This window comes from Syngnathus acus, chromosome 15, assembly GCF_901709675.1.
Source record: "Syngnathus acus chromosome 15, fSynAcu1.2, whole genome shotgun sequence".
Lineage (NCBI taxonomy): Eukaryota > Metazoa > Chordata > Actinopteri > Syngnathiformes > Syngnathidae > Syngnathus > Syngnathus acus.
In genome coordinates this window covers 769790-792803 of record NC_051100.1, presented here as the reverse complement: position 1 = coordinate 792803, position 23014 = coordinate 769790, and the positions used below count along the sequence as shown (strand labels likewise).

The 23014-nt window shown below is 43.3% G+C and overlaps 2 protein-coding genes across 3 annotated transcripts in view; one reads left to right on the top strand and one right to left on the bottom strand.

Moving 5' to 3' along the window:
• Positions 1-10856, bottom strand: part of dntt (deoxynucleotidyltransferase, terminal) — a 29176-nt gene extending 18320 nt beyond the window's left edge. Inside the window, exons 1-7 of the mRNA XM_037272433.1 lie at positions 10636-10856; positions 9432-9606; positions 7578-7706; positions 5056-5226; positions 4090-4161; positions 3768-3891; positions 3274-3406 (exon numbers count right to left, since the gene is read on the bottom strand). Of these exons, the coding sequence (XP_037128328.1) occupies positions 3274-3406; positions 3768-3891; positions 4090-4161; positions 5056-5226; positions 7578-7706; positions 9432-9606; positions 10636-10826 (995 nt within the window). The 5' untranslated portion in view covers positions 10827-10856. The remainder of the gene's footprint in view (positions 1-3273; positions 3407-3767; positions 3892-4089; positions 4162-5055; positions 5227-7577; positions 7707-9431; positions 9607-10635) is intronic.
• Positions 10857-12630: 1774 nt separating this feature from the next.
• blnk (B cell linker) lies at positions 12631-22767 on the top strand. 2 transcript variants are annotated; one of them, XM_037271899.1, is made up of 23 exons: positions 12631-12719; positions 12976-13038; positions 16992-17038; positions 17373-17468; positions 17853-17918; positions 18764-18810; positions 19189-19232; positions 19345-19459; positions 19789-19880; positions 19989-20061; positions 20268-20293; positions 20373-20404; positions 20505-20532; positions 20644-20722; positions 20889-20913; positions 21000-21024; positions 21123-21153; positions 21261-21339; positions 21420-21448; positions 21544-21578; positions 21647-21730; positions 21799-21954; positions 22416-22767. In XM_037271899.1, the coding sequence occupies exons 1-23, from the start codon at positions 12711-12713 to the stop codon at positions 22584-22586; spliced, it is 1452 nt and encodes a 483-aa protein (XP_037127794.1). In that variant the 5' UTR covers positions 12631-12710; the 3' UTR covers positions 22587-22767. The 2 variants fall into 2 exon arrangements, with proteins under 2 accessions (XP_037127794.1, XP_037127793.1); XM_037271898.1 differs by lacking the exons at positions 12631-12719; positions 12976-13038 and adding an exon at positions 15375-15473.
• Positions 22768-23014: the final 247 nt, after the last annotated feature.

Genomic DNA, 23014 nt, shown 5'->3' with positions numbered 1-23014 from the left:
CACTTGCTCCTTCATGTTCACCTTAGAACAGAAGGTCGACGAGGATCCAAAGGAGTGCCGTAAGGCGGACGAGTGCTAAACACGTCTACCTCACAGATCTCAGATTTGGGGCGGATTGGAATTTGTCAAGAATAGCTAGCACCTGTTGCTCGACACGCTATTTTTCTTTGAAAGAAATGAAAAAGGAAAGGGTGTTTTCCTGCCACTCAGAAGTTCTCATATTCCATGATGAAAAGGAGCATTGTGTTCTTGTGATTATAGCGGCCTGCCAAAACAGCCGCGTGTGCAGTTTGTCATCGGTGAGAACAGTGCTGACACAAACAGCAAACAAAGGCCATGAGTGGATGACAGAGGCTTCCTGATTTATCAATGTTGGCCTCTCCTTCAGCTCTAGCTTTGCCTCTGCTTGCTGCCAAATAGGCCAGGTGGCATTTCAAACTGATCATTATGCACTCACAACTCCTTTTGTACACACCGGCAAAAGTGAAATGACAATGACGCTATGACTCCAGGAGATGGATGAAATGCTGCAAGAGCAACATGCTGCATGTAACAAATGACGGCAACATCGAAACAACGACAACGGGCTATGAATATGGCTTGATGGAAAGGCTCGGCGAAGCGACCGAGTCTTTGAAAAGAGCCATTACTGCTCGAGCAAGGCATGTGAATGTTAATGGTTAGGGTTAGCGGCAGGAAGCGCGCACGTTCCCCTGAGAGGGCTTTGCTTTCAAGCACACTCAGCAGATGTTGCTTTTGTCACATTTGTCATTTCATTTGCCCTCTTTAACTGATATCCCCTTCCGTTAGATCAGATGCATCCCGCTTACTTTTCGGCTTGGTTGTTGTGGTGCGTGTGAAAATTGAACCTTGTCCTAATCATATAGCTCGTAGGACACGTTTATTTTGAGCCCCATCTGCTGAATGTGCAAGTTCTCTCAAAGCCTACAGCACTCTTAATTGGCAAAGTGGAAATTCCGCGACATTTCCAGTTTGGCGTAGGGCGTACAAAAAAACATGGAGAAGCTTTCCAGCTCAGCAGCAGCGTCCTCTGCTACGCTGGGAAATCTCACTTGAGTGTGCTGCATAAATGTGTGCCATGAATAGCAAAATCATAAACACGGGGAGAGATCAGCATACATTCATAGCTCTCGTGGATTACCCCTAATCAGGGTATGGGTGAGTGCAAAGCATAGGAATGGCTAGTCAAGTAGGACACATTCACATATACACTCACTGGATAGTAGCTGTGCATTATTAGTATGTTGCGAGGCTATGCAGCTACTTCCACTAATACAGCTTTGGTCAGCACAAAAGTGGATGAAAGCACACGTCGCATTCTCTCAAGCTAAGAGGGTGGCTGCCTTGCTTTGCCTTGCTTTGCTTTGCTTCCTTTTCTTTGCAGTGTCACCACACACAAAAAGAAGAAACACTGTAAATACAGCTGGCCTGCCTACACTTACTATATTGCGTGAGGAAAAAGGATCAATTATTGAGCGTTTCAGCACAAAGCACATGAAATATTAAAGGTTATTTACAAATTTGTGTGGATGACAGTGTGACATGTATGAATAATACAGATGGGGGTGCGAAAGTGTTGCTTCTGGAAAGGTCTTGGAATGTGAGGCAAGAAAAGTTAAGTCACAAGTAGCTGGCCACAGAGAGGAAACGGTTTCCTTTACTTTGATGTGTTCAGAAGTGGCAAGCTTTGAATGCAATTGTATGCAGCACATTGTTGCTATCCCGTTCGCCTCTGCCCCTACGAGCTTAGCACGGCCATAATCAGCTCGACCTGCACAATCGAATGATGTCAAACACAGGAGCTGTAATTAATGAATGGCTCTTATACAGTCCTTTATTGTGCAATCAAACTCAATCAAAAGTGATATTCCATTGTAAGGCAGCTGCTCTGGAATCTTATATGTATGTATGATATTGTGCATGTGGACCTAATGGAGCAGCATAACATACATATCGCAGCGAGAGTCTGCTGCTGCTGCTGCTGCTGCTAAGGGATTTGCAAAGCTGTTCCGTGTCACTAGTGACAATTTTGATTTTGAATCTGCTCCACAGCTAAGTCTTACTGGTACGTCTCCACATACATTGCTGGCAGAAGCTGTGTTTTCCAGACTAATCTATTTTTAATCCCCCCCCCCCCAACAACAAGATTTCTCTGAGACTTGTCACCCTTCTCGCAATAAGGTCAGCAGCACCAACAAACCCTTGTTGTTTTACTCTGCTGTGAAGTGAATGACAGCTTGACTTACAGCTGTGTGTCACTTACCTCTTGCAAATTTCGGGCCGTACATTATAGTGTATGTTACTTGGGTGCAACTGTTTAACAAGAATTAGTTCAAGCTATTGCTTGTAAGTCATTTGGCTAATAAGAGACTTAGAACCGTGGAAGAAATTAAAGGTCATTAAATCTGTTGAAATTTTGGAAGGGTGTTTTTTCAAGAATGTCACAATGAAAAAAAACTAGTGGGTGGTTAAGGCTGAGGCTGGCAAATACATGAGCACATTTTGCATGATTTTGGTGTGTCATGCTATTTAAAAAACAACGTCATTTGAGATTTCTGAATCATTTACCGACTTGAAATAGGCAAGTCATTGTTCTTTTATTCAGCTCTACATGATTCCACTTAGATTTCAAGGACTACTTTGCAAGCCTTCACCAAATATGAGAGGAGATTTAAGTGTGCTCCAGCTTGCTGAGTTTGAAGTCATAAAAGCTCTCTCATAGGGCCTGTTATGCTTTTCAGCAGACTCCTCAGCCATAAATCGTGTACTGTTGCTCCCCATCATCTTGATGCTAACTATCCGTGATGCTCCAACCCCCCCCCCCCCATCTCTTTTACCAGATTTTCCCTGGAGGGGCAGTTATTTACATAATAAGACATCATTCCAGCTGTCACTCAGATCTTTTGAAGTTAAGAGTTGCTATATGTAGTATGAGGAGAACACCACCACTGATTTTTCTTTGCAAGTCAAGAGCACTAAAACATTTGCAACCATTACAGGAAGCAAATTTCCAAGTACAGGGCTGCGGACCGTGGTTGGGGACCACTGATTACCAATCCAAACAAATCAGGGATATTGCATTGTGCTAATCACGAAGCACTTTTGTTGTGGTTTCAAATTGAAGCGGATCTTGAAGGACATTATGCATTCCCGTGAGCATAAGCAATAACAGCAGAACAATAATAGCACAAAACACTGACATTTGTTGTGCAGCGCATCAATACAGAAAGGACGAGACAAGTCTTCTTCTACCTGCGGAAGCCACCTGTCAGCGCTATTACGCCGTCCGACGTGATCAAACGGACAGCTTGGTCAATAATGTTCCCCAGGGCTTGAGCCTCCGCTTTAGTGACAACCCTCGAGATGTCTCCATAATGCAGAAAACCTACGGGGGAAATACCATGCGGTTATTAGTCTGGGAGCAAGCCATCAATCACAGCCAGTTGCTCGGAGGTGAATTAAAAGGGAGATACAATGTGATATGTTGCGCTGGAAGGCACGTCGCTCGCTAAAGGATGAACTGATGTCATTTTGCTTTCATCTGTCTCCACCGTATGTTTTGTCACGTTGTGGCATTTGAAAACTAACTCTGTTTATCTTGGAAAAACAGAAACAACCCCTTTCTCACGGTAAAAGTGGATTTTGTGGTCTTTCTCGAATAAGTGGGATAGAAAAATGTGACACTTTCTCTTGGCACCGAACTCCAGGTGGGTTTTGCCAGTCGAGACGACGAGATGTTGACGTACCGCTTTGTTGCATGGGGTTGAGCTGAATGCTGGGCTCTGCCACAATGTCACTAAATGAGCGTAGCCCCCTGCGGTACCATTTCTCTGCCGTCTTGGGTCCAACCCCAAATACACTTGTGAACAGCTGTCAGGAAAGGAGCAAAGAGAGAGAAAGACATGACGTGACAACTTTTGAGAAGAGGTTAGCTGTCGGAGTTTGAAATGCTATATGGATTGGTAAAATGCAAATCATTTCAAAAGCGCCTCAACTGAGAAAGCCAAGGGAGGCTGCGGTGTTCATCAAGATATACAGTACCTGCCGGGACCTGTTTTATCTACTGACCTTTAAGGTCTGATAGCGCTCACTGGAGAGTATTCGCTCAACGTCAAATGAATGGCCACTTTGGAGAATCTCCTGAAAAACAAAAATTTGGAATGAGTTGATTTTTGTTGCTGTTGTTGTTTTATTTGTTTGTTTTTGGCGACAGAGAAACGGAATCGGTCTCGTGCCTTTTTATTTCGAACCTTTGTGCTGTGACGCAATCACCAAGTTAGCATTTGCTTTGAAACCTCAGTAAGTTCCCACTTAGAGCTCATCTAATTCGCTGACCGCAGTATATTGATCCTAATTAACGTAGACATCATCTCTTTGAAATCCACCAAAGGTTGAAATTCAGATCTTTTTTATTTCTGTTACACAATATCACATATCAATGAGTCAGTGAAGCGATCATCCGGACAGGAAGAGAGCAGTGCGAGTGCGCACGTGCAAACACACCCACAGACGTCTGCCTCAGTGCTTGATTTACATCAGTAGCTTTTTATCTTCAGTCATTGCTATCCGAGTGTTCACAAGCGCATCAAGCGCTTTGTTTTTCACGTTGTTTTGATGTGTCATGTCCTTTTCTTGCTTTGATATATGAACCATCAGCTGAAAGTGAAAAGAAAATGGTTAAGCGTCTGAATGGCGCCAAGACAACAAGAGGTCATTCATCGCCAGTCTAACTTGGTCTACGGTGTTATTCTCGACCTCAAAGCTGACAGATCTGACAGACACATTTTGAAACTTGCACCGAGAAACGCACTTTATGATGTAAGTTTAACGTGTCAACTCGCCTGGCGTTGTCAGAAAAGAGCACAGTGGCTATCATTTGCCTGACAACCTGACATTTCCTTGGCACACAGGAGGAGGCAATGATGGGCAAGTGAAGATTTTTTTGGGATCGGATTCTCACTCACATAAAGTTCTCCCTTTCCACGGTTGCCCTCTGTCTGCCAAATAATGAAATGTCCTAAAAGGTACTAATACCTCCATGACTGCCTTGGTGTGCTCCCCCAGGCAGGGCAGGCCCCGAGTGGCCTCAATACACTGCACAGTCCAGGGCAGACTCTTCAAGACAGACGCAGCTCTCCTGAAGACAAGGCACGAAGCCTTGAGCTCACTCAATTCGTAGTACTCTGCCAGCACTTCGAAAGCATCCTGCAGGCACATAGGAGGGGGGGAAAAGAAGCGATGTTAGGATTATTTTGCCTTTCTTAATGGAAGTGCAAGAGAACAACAATGGGCTTTTTCAGGCAAATGTATTCAATGTTCATTCATAAGTGATATGAAAGGAAAGCAGACTTTACGACTTCACTTCTTCACAGTGACAGGGGAACATCAGTGACAGGGGAACATGGATGCCACTTTTATTATGCTGCAAGTAGCTCTCTAAAAGCAAGACTATGGGCAATGCTTTCACTTCTCAATCATTCATGACATTCGGTGCTAATAGAAGTTCAATTGTTTAGCAATGATCTATGAAAACTGGCAAGTCTGGCCTTCCAGAAAAAACCTTTCAGTTTCTCCTGATGTTCGCAGTCGTATGACACATAAGGCTCATATTGACGTGTGTTTAGCGAACAAACTATTTTGTCATTTCCAGTTTCCAAATAGGATTTACCACTTTCCAATTTGACCAGATCGATAAACGCTCCATATATGTATCCATCCGCCTGAAGCCAAGCCCTGCTTCGAGGCCGCCCCACCACCCGCTGTCTCGCACAGCCTGGGGTCAGTAAACAGGACACGAGCTCACCGAGGGACGCGCTGACCCGCTTAGTGCACCACATGGAGATGGAGCAACTGCGTCGCTTGCAAACATACACTTCCTCACAGATGACTCGGAACAGCGTGCATCACAGAAGCGGCAAGCTGAAGAAATGGGAGCGAGCGCATGTACTGTATCTGTTACAAGTGGTTTGTCAGGATGAGTCAGTGGCACGCTACGACATGGAGATGACTACACTTACTCGTTCATCTATTAATAATGTCTTTCATTTCTATTTCTTTCTCTGTGACGTGCACGTCCATGTCAGTCGTGCGACTGTTGGATGAGGGCGCACCGTGCCTTGGACCTCACAGTCTATTGGCAAAGGCTCCATCCAACTCATTGGAGTCGCTCCCATTGGCTAAGAATCGAGTCAGCTGTGTTCCTTGCCACAACACTGCAGCCATCTCTACTTGCGCATGATTATAAAAATACCGAAATGAAGAAAAAACAGGCAGCCCTTTGTGCTGAGCATGAAAATAAGGCCCGGGGTCTTTCGACAAAACGTCTAACAAAGAAAGCAGCAAGACCTAATTTTACCTCGGCCTATACAGGCACTAACAAACACCCATAAAGCCAGTCTATCAATTTCCCTTATAGCATCAGCTAAATGGAGTGAACCCATTTTGGCTCTCATCTCATTAATGAGGAATTATGGCTCACTGGAGGGAAGGCTTTAATGCAGCATGCCGATTTACCCCCCACTCGCACGTATTGGCGGCCCTGCCAGTGGGTCATGTTCACACAGCAACCTGCTTCGCTGCATGTGTTCAAAGAAAACGTGAAAGCAGGTTGGAACCCCCATTGAGAAGTAATTAAGCACAATCAACAGCTACAAAGGCTTCCACTTACTAGCCTTATCTCAAGCACTTACATCAAATGATTCAGCAAACGTTAGCTACAGTGGAATTGGATCAATAGCATGTGGAATATGGAATTGGAGATATGGAATTGGATCAATATCTTGGAATGAGATATGTCGGGAATTTGTTGATAGAAATGTATTTGCAACCATTATTGAAATGTACCTTTCAATAACAATCTAGAAATAATAATCATGCTGGAATTTATAGGGGAAAATATGTCGTTTTTAGTCTCCTCACGGTTCTGGGGTCTTTTATTACAATATATTGCTTCTTCTTTTTGTTTCATTTTCAGTCAACAAAAAATCTACTCCCCATTCTGGCTTGCTAATTTCCCTGTTGTTCACTTTTCCCACCTGCTCCAGCCCGCCAACAGTGTTCATGAAGCCAGGGTAACAGATTCCTCCGTCCTGGTGGGGACTGTCATGTCCATCATCCACTTGGCTAGTCCAGCGCCTAAGGCTATGTAGTGTAGTGTATGCCAGCGCTGTGCCACGGCTTTGTGAACATGTCAACTGGTACACTTCCAGGGCTGCAGCTGCAGAAGCATCTCATTTGCTGCTTTAACCCATTTTGGGGTGTATATTGCAAAGCGCTGACGGTAAGGGAGAAAGCAAGCTAGCAAGCGAGCTTCATCATATGGCAAAAAAAAAAAAAAGAAAGAAATGGGACTCCTACAAGTAGTGAAAAAAGACAGGTAGAAACTTTAACAGCAACTACTCCGACAAGATTTAGGAAATTGACAGTCTCAGCCACAGCCAGGGAGAAAAGATGTGTCTCCAATTTTTACAGAGCAAAATATGTGTGATGTGGTGAAGACAGGTGTAAATGCTTCTTACAGAGCAAAATATGTGTGATGACAGGTAAGTGTTTCTCACTGTCAGAATCTTGTTTTTGTTGTCCGTGCTTGTCCGTCTCTGGCAGGCATATTGAGAAACGGGAGCCACCGGGGCCGGGGCCGGTGCCGGAGCCGGGGCCGATCCTTCTTGTAATGCAGGCGGTGTGTCCTGTTTACAAGAAAAAAAACAAGCACTCAAAAAGATGATACTCCACTATTGCTGAGTTACTAAACGTCTCGATGAGTCTGACGATTTATATCCCCAGGTGACGTTGCCAAGTGTCAAGCTGAACATGAAAATGTAAGCGTTTGCCTCGGAGAAGTTATTTCATAAGCGCGCGTCTCCGGGGCAACAGGCTAATGACACTCATCTCACAGTCTGGTGGCATCCAAATTCATTACAGCCAGCCAGCCAGCCAGCCAGCCAGCGCTGAAGCCGTGGCATTATAAATCTGCTTGCCATCATCCAATTTGCCCCCTGTAAATTGCCTCTTTCATACTGTGAAGAAACGGTTCAACATTGGTGCAATATATGTCAAGGGTGTCATCAAATATATTCCGATAATTAGACATCACAAAGAGAAGATTGCGTCCATACAATTAGTCTTGGATTTACGATGAGAACCGGCACGGCTGAAAGCAATAGCGAGTCCGACCATGCACGCTATCACAAAGGTAACGTCGACAATTTGATATTTGTACGCCGCTTAAAAGCAGTGTACTTAAGAGTTGGACCTTGTGATCGAATGTAGGTTCCAAAGAAAAATGAATAAATGATAGTTTCTCATTGCTTTGTGATGTGGTTCATGAGATAGAACGCAAGTGTTGGCAGGGAAAATGTCATCAAGGTCCTCGCTCTTGGTCAACTCAATACACCATAAGTGTGCCTCAATGGACCCATTGCAAATATTGCCTGCAAACAGATTTATGCTTTCAAATATACTCTGGACCATTTCTGACATAAAACACACTCTATCAAGAAGAGCCAAAGAGAAGTTCCCCTGAGCAACAGCCTAGCTACAGATTTTTGAATCTCTATGCTGCTGCTTGAATGACTTTATCACTCATGTACAGTTACAGAAAACGTGTATGGTTAATGGCCACCTGGAGAAGTGTATTAATAAATGCCAGCACGGCAATATTAGCGCAGTCATTTGATGACAAGGGCGGTTGCAAGAGAGCAACAATGTCCACGCGCCCGCCAATAATAAGATGAATTTCCGGATTATTTAGTGGGAAAGGTGTCACACATTCCACAGGCTCTGGAGGAGAAGGCCTGCAAAACCTTTTATGATATTACATTGCTTTATTATATTCACATCCCTATAGGGTCATTTTCTGCAGCATACTGTATGAATATACGAGTCTGACTTCCTATTGGTAATATGAGAGTTGCTCTCAGGATGGTCACAAGTGAAATGAGCCTTCCTCCAAAATGTTGTGGGATTCATATTGGTCAAAGCAAAGCGCAAAGCTGTGGGGTTTTTTTTTTCGGCTTTTAAGACATCTCAACCAGACCAAATGATATTCATTATTTTCATTGTGTTACAAGTCAAGCGAGCGAGATGACTGCAAATGCTTTTCTGTGTGCGCTACAGTTCCTCTCTGCACCGGAGAATACTTGAAGACAGTAGGAGTACATCAATTCCAGAACAAATTGCGGGTGACCAGACAATAAGAAAAAAATTCAAATTTGGGGCTTTATTTCTGTCAACTGATGCAAGACTCCTGTCGTGTGTTTGGCACACACACACACACACACACACACACACACACACACGGATGGGCCGCTGGTCTCCAAGTGGCAACTTCACTTCAGTGGTCTGCTTCATACATTGCCATCTATTGTCTCAATTCTGTTTGCATAAACTAGGGCCAAGTGTTTGAAGCAAACCTGAATGAGGTGTCTGTTCTCCACAGCAGCAGGACTCCCCACTCTCATGCTGTCAGTGAACCAGCTGATGTGCAGCACTTGCATCTTGGAAAGATTGGTCAGGCCGCAGCCCTTTAGCCACGCCCACAGCGATGATGCCCTGCTGTCTTCAGACACCACGTGAGTGATCTCGTCGCTGTAAATGAAGATGAACGACTTCAATGCTTTGTTCCAATGTGTTCCAAAGATACAGGACAAGTCAAGGTTGGACGCATTCACCCTGCGCTAAAAATGAAGCCATGACATGCGCCACTGACGTAAGCTTTTGAAGATTCAATTGCATAAATGATGTATTTGTGCAGTTTAAATGTGGTGAATTTTCAAAATGAACCAGGGTTCCATTCCCTTTCCTGGCTTCTTACAATGTGCCCACACGCATGACATCCAGCCATATGTTGAGGGCGGTGTGCTTTCAACTTGGCTAAAACCTGCGCTCTTGCTATCAAACCGCAGCTGCTACCACTTTTGTTGGCTTACGGAATGAACGTCGGTTTGAGGCGGGCACGCTCTATTTCCTGCCGTTGCTTTCAAACTATTGTATCAAGCCGAGTGTAACCGAAGCAGCGTTCAAGCTGTGTTTCTGGGAATGCTGCCATGGCCAAGCTGTCACGCTGCTGGCTCACACACACACACACACACACACACACACGCGCGCACACACACACACACGCACATATGATTAAACAACACTCATGAGGACCCTGCATTCATTACAAGGTACACTAAAGAAAATGAATAACTTTTGTATTTTTTACTTGAGAAAAAGAGAAATAGTGCAGGCTAACACTCAAAGACACAAAGTCATTACACGAGCACAAATCGTACATTTTTGTTTGCCTAGCACTGTGATCTAGAGGTCAATTGGTATGAATGTGCTGCATGAATGACATCACCCTTGCAGGAAGTTTTTGTTTTGAAATGTTTTTGTTTTTAAACATACAAAAGAATATGTGGACACTTTGGAGTTGAATACTTTCAACTAGTGAGAGAAATGAAACAAGGCCTGTCACATCCACAGGTGGCACACAAATGTCACGGCCTGAAACAACACCAAAATTCCAGAGTATTCTCATACTCTGAAATCCAAAAGCACAGTTATGTAAGTGTAAATAAAACGTTTTGAACAATATATACATAAAAGGAGTCACTTTTTTTCCTAACTAACCTGAGGTGGTCATCCACAATAAAGCCTTTTGATCTGGCCAGTTGGGTGAGGAAGCTTCTTCTGCTGGATCCCATTTTCCTCTCCACTAGGTACAATCTGACCTCCTTAAACTTGACCGAGTGCTTTGGGCCACCGACGCTGGCCGGTTTCGAGCGCTTCCTAACGCAAGGCCCGATGGCAGCGTGGAACATCTTTTCTGGAATGAGCGGAGTGTTTCTTCAGCGTTTGTTCTTATAACTTCTATCAAGGAAAAAAATAGGCAAGTGTTTCATTTTTTTTTTTTTTTTCCTAACAGTGTAACGGTTGTTGGCATACGTTTCTGGCACCAGGTGTTGGAGTTGAATTTGGTGTTTACCAAATAGTCGCAGCTGCAATGTTGGGTGGGTGTTTTGTTTTGTTTTGTTTTGTTTTGTTTTGTTTTTCCAACAAATTTGGCATGGCTTTGTTTGCCAAATACAAAGTCGATTCTCCAGCAAAAACTTTTAAGAGGAAGTGTGCGCAATAGCTTGGCGCCCAACAAACACACTGGAAAGTTTTCCTCTCCCGGAATGAGTGGAGCATCTCTCCTCCAGGGAAAGGCCTGAATTGTGATCACCTCACCCAGCTGTCCTGCCATGTCCAGTTGATTTTGCCACTTGCTCACACATTATGTCCAGAGCAAGTCAGCACCATCTGCTGCACCACTTTAATTAGTTTACTGTCTAAAAATGAGAGTCTTTCATCCCCGAGCTTTGCACACACACACACACACACACACACACACACACACACACACACACACACACACACACACACAGGTAGCCCAAGCAGAGCAACATTAGGAAGGATGACCATGAAGGAAATGCTTCACTGTTATATGACGGTGATGCAATTATCGACATCTTTGAATCGAGAAGGAAAACTCAACAGTGCATCGAATAAATGTGTCTTCACTTTGCTCCAGCTCGCTTGACAGAATTGATCAGAGTGCTTTCACTTAGCTGCCTTGGGTTAATGGGTGTCATAGAGCAGAGTTGACTCATTTGACAGTTTAGCCCATCCCCTCAATTACTCAGCAGGGTATGAAGGTGCTTGGCCTCCTGTCCAAATGAGGACATTTTTAATATGACTAGGAGAAATGACTTCACTCCCTGTAGCAATGTCTCCAATTGCTGCAACCGGAACAGCAAGTGACGAGTGCACGTCCATCCATTCATGGCTTTTCTATAACCTTGTCAGGCTCACGGCTAAACGAAGGCCTAACCAAACTCTTGAATCTTGAATCTAACCCAGCCTAACCCATCTGAATTCAAGCAAGAACACCATGGACTGGTTGTCATCCTAACAACTATTCCTAGCTAAGGGCAATTGAGAGTCTTCAATTAAGCTAAGAAGCATGTTTGGGGAATGTGCGAGGAAGTAGGAGTATCTGGAGGGGGCTTGGCTGGTGCCCCCAGGATGCCTGGGGCCCGTCGAAAAAGTCAAACATAAAATAAACAATCAAATACAATGTGGTCCTCTATAGACCCATCTGGATTGACACTACATTGTTGGAGTCATGAAATTTGTATGCTTTTTTTAAGCCACAGATTCGGGTTCTGACGACGATCTGGAATTGGATATCCTCGCAGCAATCAGGCAACCACAGACCAGCATTCGGACTTCAAACTTGATTTATTTCGAACATCCAAAACAAAAAGAAAACTCAAGTAGGAGGATCTAGGTCAACTAAAAGGTATTATATTTGATCATTGGATTATTTATGCTTCCATTTGTCACTTGTAAGGACTTGAAATACAGAACGACTCATTGCTTCCAAGCTTCGACGCATTGCTTGAATCTCAGTCCGTCTATGTTTTTGACCATATATGGCTGCATTAGTTCAAGATGTGGGAGACTAATAATGAAGTGACCTCCCACTGCGCACTTCTCTGTGCTGAAGCCAAAAGCTGGAGCTGCAGGATGTGACAGGTCAGCCCATTACTGTACTTTCAGGGGCACGCACACACACTCGCGTCAAGTCAGAGTGTCCCTGCTGTGACTGGAATGAACTTGCCTGCATCCTGAGAGCCGTGCGAGGCCAAGTGGCCTTATTTATGGGGAAGGTGAGTGATAAGAACAACGATCTGAAGGTATGTGCTGATGGATACCAACAAGGCACGTTGACCTTTTTAAATCAGGCTCTCTTTATTACTTTCAAAAAGAAGGCATCCTTTAGAGAGGTCGTTTGCTTTGTCAAACAAAATATCCACGTTCAGAACTATTCGACCGTCTGTGCTTTCATGTGAACTTTTTTCATTTCAGAAATCTCAAAGTGTTGCACAAATTGAATCTACTATTCTGTACGTTTATTTCCACTAGAACAATATGCAAGACTGTGCTGCAAGTGTCAACAAACTGAGAATAAGTGGACAGAGAATCCTGGTGAGTACGAGTACTGCCGCTCCCATTTGGGTTCTTATTTTTCCTTGTTTGTTTTCAACTGGAATGTAACAGATGCATTATTTGTTCACGTTTTAATCTTCTGAGGGTCGTATCTGGCTTGCGGCCGTGCAGTTTGTCATTCTAATGACTAGCAAATGGACAAATCCTTGCAAGCAATAGGATTACATAGAAAGAGGCTGTCGAAAATGATTAACAGGCAATTTGGTAGGCTGCATACATTCAGCACAGCATTCGGCACTTTTCTTTTCATAACTACATACAGTAAGTATGTCAATTTAAATGCACTGCAAATACGGCCTTTGTGCTATATGCAACATGAAATGTGTAAAACAGTTCCGTTGAATCACTTCTCCCTTTTGACTGGAGGATGTAATCAGTGGCCATTATTGTTCACTTCTGCTTCCACTTTCCTACCAAAAAGTAATGAGTCTCCTTTGTTTCTACTGAGCACAATCATCGGCGCAGCCCCGACCGAGTTCATTTATGCATTTCACAGTGTCGTCCGTAATATTCGAAATCCAGTGGTAAATTGAGATCTGCAAATGTTTTGAGATATGAGCCATCAGTCAGCTGTTGTAATTGGAACAACAACAAAAACACATTGCATTTGGTCAAGCACAAAAATGTATAGTGAGAAAGCTGACCAGAATGATTTTCCAAATAAATATCAGGATTCAATAGAATATCATTTCTAGCAAATACTCTATTCATATAAATGCTATTGTCACTATTCGTCCCCGGTTGCTTTAGTATGTCTGTTACCATGGTTACCAATGTCGCCCCTCCCCTCCTCTCCTGTGTTGCCTCACAATCAATGTAATCAGTCACCTGCCTCTTGTTACCTATAGTGTATTTAAGTCCGGTCTGCCCCTCACTCCACTTCCTGTCGAATCGTTGATGTCCTTTGTCTCTAGTCTCTCGGCTCGTCTGTCGTTCTTGTCTTTAGCTTGTCTTCAGCTTGTCTTTTTGTTCAGTTCTTCTCATCCCTAGTCGAGCTTCTTATGGTCTGTCTTTTGAGTTCTCCAAGAAACCAAGCTGGTCCAAGCTGCATTTAGTCGCCCGGCTCCATTCCTTCCATGACAGCTATAGAAAAATGGTGGCAATAACTTACCACTAACCCCTTTAGCAATTTGAAATGCATTTTGTTTCATAATTCAACATTTGTCTTGCTGGTTTGTGCATGCAAAAAGAAACAAGCCGTTGTTGTTACCGCGGCCATCAGTTTGCTGTGCAGGAATGTCCACGCGTTCATTTTCTTAGGTGCTTGTCCTTATTAGGGTCACAGCTGTATCCCGGGCAACTTGACAAGAGGCAGGCAGGCAGGCTAGCTAGCTAGCGCACGGATGGCTCACCAGCCAATCACAGAGAACATGGACCATCCAGTCTCAATAGAACAATTGAGATCTTTCAGTATACTAATATATTTTTGGAATATCAATGTGGAGGAACAGCCACAGCCAAGATTCAAAGGCAGACCTCAGAATTGTGCAAAGTGTTAGTGCCTGCTGGAATGACATTCCAGTCCAAACAAAATACAGCATTAAACTTTATATCTCATCAAATATTTAATGGACTGATGCTTTTATTATCACAGGCATTCTTCAGCTAGAAATGAATATCCCATCATCTAGATTGTGTTATTGCAAGTTGTTAAACTAAGCTTGTAAACAGGATTATTATTACATTCAAATCATTAGCGAGGTGTAGTCATCATGTGATGCTGAGGCTGATCACACAGCCATCCTGTTAGTGGCTTTCCCCTGCTCTAATAACTTTAAAAGTCATTAACATGAGGCGATTGGAAATTTACCTCTGCCAGGCAGGCAGGCAGGCAGGCAGGCAGAGTGCGAGTACTTCTTTTGTTGTGATTGCTATTAGTTGGATTGCCAATTGCCAGTTGAAGCTGTTTTGTTAGTCAGCAGCCTCACAAATAACTGCACGAGAGCTTTCCGGTGCTCACGTAGCAATTTGATTCTTAACATCACTAAGCGCAATTGTTAAGATGTGAGAGACCCTTCTCAAAATGACATGTTCTACATTTGGTTCACTATTTTCATTGTGTGCTGGAACTCGTTGTATCACTTTCTCATTTTGACGCATGTACGGTACGGTAGAGGCCGTAAGAGCTCCAGTCATTTATGTTGTCAGTGACACGATCCAGAAAAATGCATTTTCATGGGTTCATGATTACATGCTGTTAAAACTAAGAGATTGGGGGAACTTGTTTTTAATCAACATAAGCCATCAGCGCAGTTCCCAAATTAGAACTAGCTCACAAGACTGGAGGAAATAGGAATTGGTTAAAGGTTAGCAGAGATGACCGTGGTTTCATGATATTTTCGTGGTATTATATAAAAGAGAAGTCCCATTTGAAAGATCTGCTGAGGGATTCCAGGACATCATTCGAACAGCTGGTGAGTTATTAAGATTTGAAAGTGGCTCCGCACAAGGCTTCCAATGTGCAATACAAAGGAGAGAGAGAGGGGGGGGGGGGGGGGGGGGACCGCAGCTCGCAGAGAACTTGTGTCTCATTTGAACACGCACAGACAGTCCTATAAATAATTCAACATTGGGACGGTGCCCAAGTATCCACTGGGGTGGATTATTTGATATTTTATTCTGTGTCAGAAGGCTAAATCTGATTTATACAGACACCTTTTTCCCCACTGTCAGACGCATGATGATGAAGTGTGAGGTCAAGGTTCATTTTCTCTGAAGGAGGTAAAGCTTTTCATATTAAACAATCTCACTCTCTGATTTGCAAATAATTCAATCATAAGAGTGTACTTTAAAGGGCATTCACTGCGCCCTTATTTTGGCTGCCTTCTCTTACCTGGAGCTACGTACCTATACATTCAAACAAAGGTCATGTAAGGGGCCTCCCAGGAACGATTTTGACAATTGTAGGTTTTCTTACATCACTGCTCTTATTTTGTATGAAACAACTATGAATAAGTGGAGCACATCAATATCTTACTTTTTGATTGTGTTATTTTATATGTCATTTTATTGTCACAGAGGGCACATTTAAAACAAAGCCCAATGAAGAGCAAGGGAGTTGGAGCAAAGAATGACCTGGAGCAATGAATTATGAATGAAGAAGGGAATCCATAATTTAGTTGGTATTGTTGCATATTTTATGCTAATCATTTTCCTTTCATTTACGATTGCCTTGTGGTCATTTTTTTATTTCATGTTGATGGTAGCACGCGGTACCTTGGTGTGCTGGTGCTTAGCGTGTCTGCCTCACAGTTGAAAAGATTCCAATCTCCCTCTGCACCTTTCTGTGTGTCGTTTGCATTTCTCGAGGTGCTCCGGCCACCTTTCAAAACACCTGTGACGAGTGTAAATTTCTCAGACATAGGTCGACGGTTGTTTGTCTCCATGGTTGACGACGGAGCGCGACCGGTTGCCTTTCAGCAAAAGTCAGCTGGATTAGCAGCTCCGTCCGTCTCAGCCGTGACCCTGACTAGGAAAACAATAGAAAATGAATGCATAGTAATGTGGTACTTGAAATGAAGCTCGAGGTAAGTTTCATGGGTCTGCAAAGACCATGTGACAACAGCGTCATTGTTTTTCCAGATGATTTGCTCTGCATGTCTTGTCCTAAAATGATTCATAAATCTTGCATCACTTGATATGAGGTTTTCAAATAGAAAAGTAAGTCAGGGGCACCTTCTCCTACAATGCTGCTTGCTCACTGATGTCGTTATCACGCTGCAAGTGCTGCCTAATCAAATATGAAAATAAAAGGAGAAGCACCTCTAAATGTTGGCTTAAGGAGCAAGTTACAAGGAAAGCAGACACGTCCACAAAAATGATGAAGTGAAATACTGCCATCCACTGTTTGGAAATAGTCTGACTAGTGCAATATCGTCTTTACAGTCGAAAAATATTTGTTACTTATCAAGCGATCTCTGTCATTTGAACAGAACATGCCAGATGGCATCAAGAGCAAGTTCAGCTTGCTCCATCAACCGTAAGTAACAACGTCCACTCAAAACAGCCTGGATATGAGTGAATCAATGTTGATGAATTACAAAAAGTTTCCAAGCAAAATGACATCTAAAATACTTCCTCGTATCTCTTCCAGTTGGTTGTGTGGAATCAATTATAAACTGATTATCCTATTGGCATTTTAACTGGAAATGCTTTTTTAACCATTTACACATTATTATAAAGAAACATTTTATAAATGTGTCAACAATTTATAAATATTTTTTTCACAATTATTCTTATTATACTATCAATTGAAGAGTGAGCGTAAAGAATACAATGTCCTTACGTTGCATCTGCACATGTGTTCATTGCAGTAGGACAAAAATAAGTCAAGAAGGAAGTAGCAATAACAACCTAGACCACCAACACAAGATGGTCCCAGCACATGCACCTGCTGATATCAGCAAGAGGTTTGTTGAAAATCAACATTTGTGTGTGTTGCTTGAGCTATGGGAGTGACAAGGAGTAGAAAAGAGAAGTGATACTATTTTTTTAGCCAACTAGACTGAATTTAAACCTCTTGGCGTGACTTAATTACACTACCAGGACAGTACTTGTGACATAAACCAAGGAGCCTTCTAAAGACAACATGGATATTTTGAGCAAACTCGCAGATTCTGCCACAGCCAAAATTCGGTAAGCCCCATGATTTTGGGTTTTGACGTGACTTTTATTTGGACATGCTAAAATGACTTATAACTAACTCCACCTTTGCTTTTGTAGAAAAGGTCAACACCTCATTCCTGTTTACAACGCAGGTTTTCAGTGAGCAATAAAGTTGATATGTTTTCTAGGCAGCTTCAAAAGATTGCTCAGGACATCCAGAAGAATGATGCTTGCTACCTGAATAAATTTAGAAGGTACATTTCATCTTTTCATATTTGTTTATAACCTTTACATACTGTCATGGTCAAAGTGAACCATCTTGATATCAGACAAAAATAAAATGACAATAAATGTCATTCTCTAAAAATGGATGAAATGACCTTAAACGCATGAAAACGAAAAGAATTCATGTGATTCTTTTGTGCAACCAAGTTGATGTACACTGAAGCTCGTCCAGGCCAAATTTGAAAAACTCCTGAGAAGCGCATTTGCAGCGATTCGCACAGGTACATGCACCTGTTGTCTTTGAAGGAGCAAGGGGAATCTCAAAACAGTTTCACAGTTATTTCCACAGGAAAGACTATGAAGCCAAAAATATCTCAAACAGGTGCCTTCTGTCTGTCTCGCTTACTTTTTTCTGAAATAAATTCCCCTATTTAATCTGTCAGCCCCTTCTGCTTTCCTTTCTGTGGAACTGCAACCCCTGGCTGCCTGGCTGCCTGGCTGCCTGGCTGGCTGGCTGGCTGGCTGGCTGCCTGGCTGGCTGGCTGGCTGGCTGGCTGGCTGCCTGCCTGCCTGCCTGCCTGCCTGCCTGCCTGCCTGCCTGCCTGCCTGCCTGCCTGCCTGCCTGCCTGCCTGCCTGCCTGCCTGCCTGCCTGCCTGCCTGCCTGCCTGCCTGCGTGGCTGCCTGCGTGGCTGCCTGCCTGCCTCAAATATTCGTTTTATCAGGCTCGTCAAGTGAGTTGAGTCAGAAGGTAAACAGCGGTCATTGCTACAGGGAGTGACCAAAAGGATGAGGGACTGTGTGTGTTCCACACCATCACCACACATATGCATGAATAAATAACTTTCTTTATGTTGTCTTTCCGTGTGGCGGCAGATTGAAAAGCAAAGCGGTTCCAGAGGTACCTGTGAGAGACTACAGAGGTAAGATCTCACTGGAATGATTGGGATGAAGACCATCCTCTCAGAAATAGAAAAGGCAAACCGTGGCACAGCAGGGCCACGCGACTTTACATGTTATTAAAAAAAATCAATTCATCGTGCAAACCTTTCTTTTCTCATGTTGGGGTTAAGGCCAATGACCAATAAGTTGGACCGATCATGTCTGTCTCAACTAATCTCAGCTAAGGCTTTCCTTTGTGGAGTTTGCATGTTCTCAGCTTTTCTGGGCTTTAGTCCAGCTACTATGGTTTCCTCAAATGAATTATCCCAACAACGTGCATATAAAATGAATAGACAAATCTCAATGGACTATACTGTAATGTGTCTATTTTCCTCAAATTACAATATGGTGATTTGCAGATGAAAACATAGTGGGTCCAGAAGACCTTTCTGGATCAGAATATGTAAGTCTGAAAACAAAAAAAGATATATATACATATATATATATACATATGTATATGGCAGCTCTACAGCTCTCTCCAACGCGGCACACTTTTCAATTCACGTTGTCCCCAGGATAATACCATGTATGACGATCTACAAGAACCTGATACCAACTATGAGCCGCCTCCCAGCCAAAAAGTCTTTACCAGAACATCTTCTTCATCCTTCCTACAAGAGGACTATCTTAGTTAGTGTGCCAGTTGCTACCACTGATAGTGAACATCCAATCATCCAATCCATCCATCCACCCATCCATGCATCCATCCATGCATCCATCCATCCATCCATCCATCCATCCATCCATCCATCCATCCATCCATCCATCCATCCATCCATCCATCCATCCATCCATCTACGCTATGTTTAATTTTCTGTTACTTTTTGATGACTCTAGTACAGCAAGTTGTATCAGGTGCTTTGTGCGGGCTTTTGAAATAGAAAGACTGACTGTCAAAGCTCAGGGGGATTGAGAAGATGGCATTATGCAAATGCTGACGCTTTGCTTCTCCGTTCCAGACAGCTGCCATAATAGGCCAAAGTTGGAAGGCAAAAAGGCCTTCAAACAGGGCAAAGGATCACAACAACCCATGCAGATGGACAATAATGATGTAAGATGAAGTTCAAGACATAAGCCTTCCGCTTGTTGATTCAAGCTATCTGGTTGATACGTCCCACTGAGCGTACACAACAATTGATTTTCCTTTTGGGCTCCACAGGAAGACTACATCAGTCCAGATGGCAGTAACGAGGACGACAATTATGTGGAACCCGCAGACGACCCCGCTGCTGGTAAGCTACACTTCACAATATACATAAGTAGAAGAATAAATGTGAAACTTAACAAGAGTGGGAACAAATGCTCCCATCTGTTGAGGGCTACTTGGAAAAAGAACTATTCTAACGAGAAATGCTTTTCTACATCTCTGTCATTTTACTCAAATTTGGCATCCATATCTGACCATACAATGAACTTCAATTTGGCATTATTTTTCCAGATTTTTATGAAGTTCCAGACCAAGAGGTGGGCTTTTGCATTTCATTGTGTATGTGTGAGAGCAACTACAATTTGTCCCTTCAATGCATTCATGGGATCTTTGCAGGATAATATGGTGGGCTATGTTTCAGCAAACAGGTCAACCTTCTATTTTTACCGATCACTTGATTTAAAACAATACATCACTTTAAATGTAATGTAAATGACATAGGTTTCATTATTCTGACCTTGTTTTCAGAGTCAAAATGAGGAGATTCCCTTGTGCTGTAAGTGTTCACAGATGAGCAAGCCCTCTAAAGATAGTACTGTATACATTGTGTTGCATTGGAAGCTGATTGTGTGCGTCTGCGTGTGTGCATGTGCGTGAGGTCATCCAGGCGCAGCAGGCCGAAGGTGACTCGTCATATGAATTGTGGGATCACGAATACAGTGGGTATCAAAGGAAAGATAGGAAAGATATTTCTTGATCTGGTCCTATGCATACAGTAAAGGCATTTAGCATGTTGTGCCACCGAGAGGATAAGCAGTGTAACAACAACAACAATAAGTGGAAAGCACTGGAAAGCAAGCAAGGTTCTCATCTTATTGTGGTTTTCTTTTATGATCACTGATCAATCTGCAGAGCCACCCAGAGCTTTCCCAAGAGGGTAAGGCTCATACGACTTACCTACGTACCTTGACATGACATTATAATGGCGGTCTAATGTTGGAGCCTTCTTTTTAATGCGATCAGGTCACCAAAATCTCCCTTAAGGCTGGTACGTTCAATCAATCAATCAATCAATCAATCAATCAATCGATATGTTGCATTAATTTGTGAGCCTTCCTGAAAGTACGTGCACCGTTCTTATTTCAGGCACAAGATGGAAAGCAAAGAGACTTTGAGCGTGAGTATTAGTATTTGCACTAAGCAGACATGTTTGCTGTGTCGCTTTATGGTATAAATGACAAGCCGACTGGATAAGAGTTTGGTCCTCTGTGCGGACTATCACAGATCGAACACTACCGACGAGTCACCGTGGTCGTAAAGCACAGCTTCCAAAATCCCTTACACTGGACACCAAACGACCCAAGTAAGGCGCAGGCTGTGTTTGGAGTGCAAACAAACCCCAGTTAGCAAAATGACTCTTGTATTACTTCATTCATCTTGCAGGACACCTCTCCCAAACATGACTTTCCTCAGTAAGTAGCATTCGGATTTTGTTGGAATACGCTCAAGAAAAGCAGATCTTGCCTTTGTTTAATTGGCTCTTTTTCCTGCCTTTTTGTACCGACAGAACCGACTGACAACGATTCACTTGACCAAGACAAGGTTATCTATCTAAGAGCAGAAAGTGCAGAAGGCTAAAGTGGAATTCAAAGGATCTTCTATCATTTCAGGATGCCGAGGTGAAGGAGAAGCCCTGGTTTGCTGGAGACTGTGACCGCAAGACGGCAGAAAAGCTGTTGTTTCGTGCAAATAAAGTGGGACTCTTTTCAAATGGTATTCTATGATTCACATTTGCATGACCCTGTGTTGGTTTCTGCTTCAGGACGGGGCCTTCATGGTGAGGAAAAGCTCCAGACAGGACGCCAACCAGCCCTACACATTGGTGGTGTATTATAAAGGCAGAGTGTACAACATCCCCATCCGCTTCACACACACAAGGCAGCAATACGCCCTGGGGACGGAGAAGCAAGGAGAAGAGGTACACTACATTTTGGAAATGATTACGGCGGATGGTGGCATTTGAATAAGCCAGCCAACCACCTGTGGCCACCACCAATCTCTTGCCAAGGCTTCACTTGGCGCTTTATATTGCAAATGGTCTCCTCCCTTTCGATTGTGGGCTGGTTGAAACAAGGGAAATAATAACAATACTACCACATTGGCCCTAAAAGATGCCAGTACAACAGAAGGCCAGTCAAGCCCTGAGAGGCGGAACTGTCCAAAAAAAGAAAAAGAAAAATCAAGAGTTCATGAGCCCTGTAATTGGCTGACGACCAGTCTAGGTTGAATAGCACCTAAGTAAGATAGGCTTCAACCCCAATCACGACAAGCAGCATTTAATCAAGTCTAACCTTTGGAAAAGAAGTATGCAATGCATGTGATGATCGTACACTTGGCTAGAAAAGGTCTTAGCGCTCAGGAGTTGTTTTCCCCTTTCAGTATTTCCGCAGCGTCTCTCACATCATCGAGAACCACCAGAAGATCCCGCTGGTGTTGATAGACAGCAAGAGCAACAGCAAGGATACGGCCAAGCTGCGTTTCCCTGTGACAGCGGCAAGCGCATGTGGCCATCAGTGGCCTGCTTCAGACGCATTCTCCCCTTGTCTGTAATGCGCATGAAATGAAACGAGCAGACTCCGAGGACTTTCAACATGTTTATTGAGATGCTTTGCAATGCTCACGCATTATTCAAATGAAGACAGTGTAGCTCTGGCAGAGGCAGGACTTTCTTTTTTTTTTAGACAGCAATTTACATGTGTTTTTCTTTAAATAAAGCAAAAGCAATACATAACTCTCATGCCAGGAACACACGATTGGAACTTGTTCTCTGATCAACAAATAATGCTCATGCATAACAAACCCAATTAAGGCACTTGATGGAAAATATCTTATTCTTACAGTACCACGAGCTCCACTATGTACAAAAAGAAACCTCCTCGTCTGAAGTGAAGGTTTGCTATTTTCAGTGAGTCAGAGTGGGATGGTCCTGGAATGAAAAACACACATTCTCACACACACACACACACACACACACACAC

What these genes read in the sequence shown, in the direction of transcription:
- blnk (XM_037271898.1), top strand. Translation starts at nt 15,390, where the DNA reads ATGATATTTTCGTGGTATTATATAAAAGAGAAGTCCCATTTGAAAGAT. An exon ending in TGCAGATGGACAATAATGAT is followed by an intron (nt 19,881 to 19,988) that starts GTAAGATGAAGT and finishes TGGGCTCCACAG; the next exon opens with GAAGACTACATCAGTCCAGA. An exon ending in CAAAATCTCCCTTAAGGCTG is followed by an intron (nt 21,025 to 21,122) that starts GTACGTTCAATC and finishes TTCTTATTTCAG; the next exon opens with GCACAAGATGGAAAGCAAAG.